The following is a 5,482-nucleotide window of genomic DNA, read 5'->3' on the forward strand; positions in this document are numbered from 1 at the left end:
GCACACACATGCCCTTTCAAATACATGCTGTCACACTCGCCTTTGTTCTTGTGTTCGCACAGGCGTGACGTCCCTTTTTGTTGAAAACGCAAGCAATTGCTTGTGCAGGACATGCAAAAGATATGCATATGGATAAAATTGCTTGAGCTAGACCCTTTGCTAGATGAGCTTGTGCTTTTGCTTGAAGCAATTGCTTACAAGCAATTGCTTGTTTTATGCATTCGGCCCATTGTCACTACAGATGACTTATAAATCGCACAGAGAATGACATGAATGACAAACAACCCTGTTAAAAAACCTGTACATGTTAGGAAAAGAAATGGAATGTGCTGCATATCTTTTGGAAATTGATATATGATAACAAGGTATCAAATAAGATACATATTGCTAATATTGATTTACCAAGATCCCAACAAATAACCTACAGCATGTAACCCAAAAAATTACAATTTATATCATAGTACCACTTGGCAATGAACATATATATATATGGGGTACCACATCTGTGAACATACAAAAAGTGTATCTGTGTTCCTACTTCCAATGATCATCAAAACATGCAGTTACCAGTAGGCCCTATATCATAGAATCTAGACTATATGTGACCCGCTACAACAAAATGATCCTAAAGTCGGGCGAGGTCGATTATTTGAAAATTGCATGATATAATCCCCTAATCTTTCTGCTTTAAATTGATATATAACACAGTTTATAAAAATAATCGGCTGCGGAGATATCGATGCTTAAAAGAGAGCATGTCGAGACGTCTGGAAAATCACTGTTTCGAGAAAAGCACCCTAAAAGTCTTCCTTTCGACGCAATCGCGATCAAGGGACACGCAAGTCAATTTTCACCTCTGGACAATAGAAGGTAAGCCCTAGCAACCCCCGAAGAGTTCATTCAAGCACATCAGCGTCGGCGGTCTCCTCACCAACCAATCAGTGACCAGGATGTGAGAAGCGGCTGAGCATAGCGCACCCCGCCCGCACGCACCAGTCGACTGGGCAGTGTGCGAGCTTCACGCTTCGGTTAGCAGCAAGCAGCAAACTGACCAATGAGATCACTCTGGTCGTTGTTAGGGGCGGAACCTATCTGTGGCGCTCAATCCAAATTTTCGAACAAGTTTCTGCTTCGTTGAAACGCCAAAAAACATGGCTCAGAAAAATGCTATTTTTTTATCTTTCCTTTGATCATTTTGCTTCAAAATTTCGACAGATAGAAGACATGTTAGACTCCAATAATATATCAAAATCAGAAAATCGTAAGTTTTGACCAATTTTAATGCTCTGACTTCAAACTCGATTTTCAGTACTGCAGTCAGTTTGAATCCCACCCGAGTACAGCATGTATGTCTATGATTTTCCATCATAACCGTTACCCATAACACAAAATGACTGGTGCTACGTTTACACTACGTTGAGGAAGGGAATATATGTCGATCAGCTGCAGATCTACAATGTATGTGGATTGTAATAGTTGGCAAAAGAACATCACAAGCTTAACACTCTTTTTAACATATCGCAATCTGATTTCTATTCTCATCACACTTTACAGCAAATTATTTGCCTATTATTTGTAATACAATGTATGCACCCCTTCTTACATCAGGAAAGATTGACACTGAAAAGAAACATAAAATTACTGCCTTGAAATAAATGAGTTGTCAAACTGGAGGTTTTCATTCATCTTTGGCTTCAAAATAACATCAAAATTAGAAAAAGCAAAAGTCACTCAAAGAATCAAGGCACTGGCTTTTTCAACTTTCTGGGAAACTTCAGGTTTATTGTGTTTCAGGGATGTTGCAGTCTTTTCCAGTCCAGCCTCTAAAACAGCGACACGTACACACATCCATCTTGACCCCCTTCCCTGGCAACTCATCCCCGACTGTCCAATATCTTCCACCGTCCACGCCGCCTGGATCCTTTCCGCATGTTAAGATGTTTCCCACGCATCTCCCGTGCCCGGAGCAAACGCGGGCGCTGCAGGTTGCCGCCCCCTCGCGCGACATCGCCACGACGGGTCCGAGCGCATTGCGTACGTAGTCTTGGAGCTCTTTGCAGGTCTGATTGAATCTGTCGTCAATGTTATCTCCCCACAAGACAACGCCATTCGTTCCCATCTCAGCAGACAGCAGTATGGTGTTATTCAAGTCTTCCTAAAAGGTCCACAACATAGATGTGGGGAGAGAGAGAGAGAGAGAGAGAGAGAAGGAATGGGATGGATGTAAAAGAAACAAAGCATTCAGGTTTATTTCTTTAGTCCATTTTATAAGCAGGATTCTTTGAGCAAACAACAGATTTTCACACCTGTTGGCTAGGAGGAAGTACAATTTATTGTTATAAATCTGTGTCTTCACACTAGATGTCACACCGACATTTCTTGAGAACCTGAATGCTTGGTAAAATCATCAAAGATGTCAAACAAAAAGAAATAGCCCACTACTCTGTAAACCGAGATTAACCCCAAGCTTACATATAAGCCGAGTGTGACATGCACTGAAATACATACAAATGAAATATCTAGTAGACAATGGGTTATTATTTCAGTCCGTTAGGCCTACCAGTGAATAGTAGTATCCTGTCGTGCTGTAGTTGAACCTTGTGTAGCTGAAGATGGGGCCCTTGGGATCACTGGATCTTTCCCGCAGCCGAAACGCTTCCTTCAGGTGGTTCTTTACATAGTCCCTCTGGTCCGACAATTTTGGGCGGAGATAGATGGAAGGATAGAGGGCGGTGCTGATGTTAAATAACCACATGATGTTGTTGTTCGTGGTCATGCCAGGCTCCTTACAGGTCATGTTTGGTGAGTGGCTGTCGAAGCAGTATGGGTAGCTATAGTAGCCCCACATGGCCTTGGGACGTAGCTTCTTCACCAGCATGAGTGTACTCTCCATGTAAAGCTTGGCTGCTTGCGTCCATTCCAGATGGGCCAACATCTCCACTGTGGCATCATCTACATGAGGCAAAGAGGCTCGGACGTGGTCCAGCGACTTGTTGCGGTAGATGGCCAGGGTGTCGAAATCCTGCTCCCACTGAGGGCGCCAACTCTCCCAGTCTAGCACTCCGACGCCACTGAAGTCCGGGTCGGGGATGGCAGCCAGAACGTCAGCAGCAGCCTTTTCCAGATGCTGGGTGATGTTACCAAGCTGTGGGGAAAAGAGAAGAGGTAATCTACAGTGTTGTACATGCATGGTCCTATATACATTGGGGGTGGCCCAGGGCTACTTTGGTACCGGGTATACTTGGGTGACCCGCACCTCGTCATAGTTAATGTTTGCGCATATTTGAATCACATTTCGCCACAGAAATTCTTTGAAATTCATCTCACAAACAGGAAAAATGCTGAAATTTCCAATGGAATCACAAGCTCACTGATCGATATCGAAAATTTGCAGCTATCGTCGTCAAACGCGAACGATGCGAAAAAGTTGCACGCTAGGGAAGGGGCCCGCAACTCGTCACCTGCGCTCCCATAGACAAAGCATAAAAGACGTGTGCGGGTGACAGTGATGCTCCCATAGACATACACGTAAAAGATGCGTGCGGGGACGGTGGTGATACTTTACACGTAGTGTCCTATTCCGATTAAAATTTCAGATTTTCGCGAAAAACTTTTCGGTTTTCACCAAAATTTGCTTGGTTGTGGTAGCCTTGCCAAGTTTCAAGCGTACTGAACACAGTCCCGGGCATAAATTTTTGTTTAGTGCGCTTAAAACAATTTTAAGCGGGGTGACGGTATTCGGGCCCCTGACGAGATGCGGGCACCTCACTATACTAGAAATTCATGGCGCACCACCAAATCACATACGGTATATTGATATTGATATTGGTGGTCTTAATTACCAGGTGCACCAAGATAAAAATTGATTGTTTCCTTTTTATCACAGGCCACCAAAAAAAAAAAAAAGCGGAATTTAAAAATTGTAGTGGCCCAAATGGGCCTCCAGAGAAAAATGTCAGTGTTCAGCCCCAATCTATTATCTGTACCATATATCTAATTAGACTAGACCCCGCCGTATTATAGTGTACCGTACAGTGCACATTAACAATACACTAAATGGCTCTTCAGAATTGTAAGGATTGAAGGACGCAGAATAAACAGAAGAAGAAGAATCTTACCAGGCTATCACAGGGAGCTGGTACCGGTACCGGTAAACAGTTTCCAATACAAATCCTTTTTCAAATACTATTACTTGACTTTTTCTTTTTCTTTTTAAACATGTAGGTATATTTTTTGTGTGTACTTTTATGCCTTGAGTCTCATGTCTCAACACTTGTGTACAGTACAACGAAAGGGCTGTGTAAATTATAGTTCCAGCCATGGCATGGGAGCTACCAGGCATTCAAGACGATGCATCACTGTTCAGTGTTAGCTAATACTGATTAGTAATACGTAAACCCACCTGCGGCAATCCCCCGTTAACCGCTACAGGTTTGCCGTTTCGGATCTCGTAGTGTGGATATAATCCGAGCAAAGTATCGTAAAATATGGAAACTACATTTCCGTAATTCCAGTCATGATTGCTGTTGAATTCTATCCCATATTCCGCCAACGGCAGGTCAATGCCAAACTTTTCCCCGCAATGATTTGGCAAGTTCCACACAGCCCGGAACGGATCACCGCCATCCACCAGGCTGCTTCCCACGGGGCGCTTCGGGCTGACTCGCTTACGTGTATCCACTATTTTTCCTCGTGCTTCTCCAACGATACGGTCGACTATCAACTTTGGCGTGCTGGAGGTGCTAATGCAACAATCTAGACAGAGCAGAACTACTATCCAGACATAAAACAATGACTTGACATCAGAACTATAAGAATCCAATAACCCCATATTTCCAAGACACTAATTTTTGTAGCACCCTGTTCTACCAAAGATTACGTTGTACGCTACATTCCAGTGATCACATGCTGTTGTTGCTGTTGTTGTTGTTATTGGCGATTCCTGCCGAATGCTAGTAACAGTATTGACGCCATCTACGTGCGGGTTTTTTTATTATTCTTTTGGCTTTCGTTGTTATGCCTAGGGCCTACATTACTTTTCAAGAGCTTACAGGGTCCCAGGTCCGGCGTCGGTGAAATAAATAGGCATAGGGAGGAATAGGATTTAGGACTTAAAGAATAGACGGTTAGATTCGTAGGATTGTACTTGAAGATGCCCACACCCTTGTTAGATCTTGTAATTAGTATAGTAATTGATGTATCTCGGCTTAAAAACGACGTCAAACTGACGTCTTTTTTCTGTGTTTATTTTTGTCTTTTTTTCCGTACCAATAGGCCCTACACGTATAAAAAAGGTCGTAAACTGACGTGTAAACCACATGTTTATGGCGTTATTCTTAACGACGTAAATAAACAAAGATAGTGGACGTCATTTAAACGTCTCAGACTGACGTCAATATGTCACGTCACGTTGACCAGCGCTGTCGTCAGAAAGACGTCGTAAACTGTCGACAATACGTCATTTTGCTCAAATGGAAGACGT

The 5,482-nt window shown here is 43.1% G+C and overlaps 1 protein-coding gene across 1 annotated transcript; it reads right to left on the reverse strand.

Moving 5' to 3' along the window:
- Positions 1-1,262: 1,262 nt before the first annotated feature.
- On the reverse strand, positions 1,263-4,897 carry LOC140240396 (hyaluronidase-1-like). Its single transcript, XM_072320166.1, has 3 exons — positions 4,403-4,897; positions 2,561-3,145; positions 1,263-2,155 (listed from the first exon to the last, which is right to left on the reverse strand). The coding sequence occupies exons 1-3, from the start codon at positions 4,829-4,831 to the stop codon at positions 1,781-1,783; spliced, it is 1,389 nt and encodes a 462-aa protein (XP_072176267.1). The 5' UTR covers positions 4,832-4,897; the 3' UTR covers positions 1,263-1,780.
- Positions 4,898-5,482: the final 585 nt, after the last annotated feature.

This window comes from Diadema setosum, chromosome 17, assembly GCF_964275005.1.
Source record: "Diadema setosum chromosome 17, eeDiaSeto1, whole genome shotgun sequence".
Classification (NCBI taxonomy): domain Eukaryota; kingdom Metazoa; phylum Echinodermata; class Echinoidea; order Diadematoida; family Diadematidae; genus Diadema; species Diadema setosum.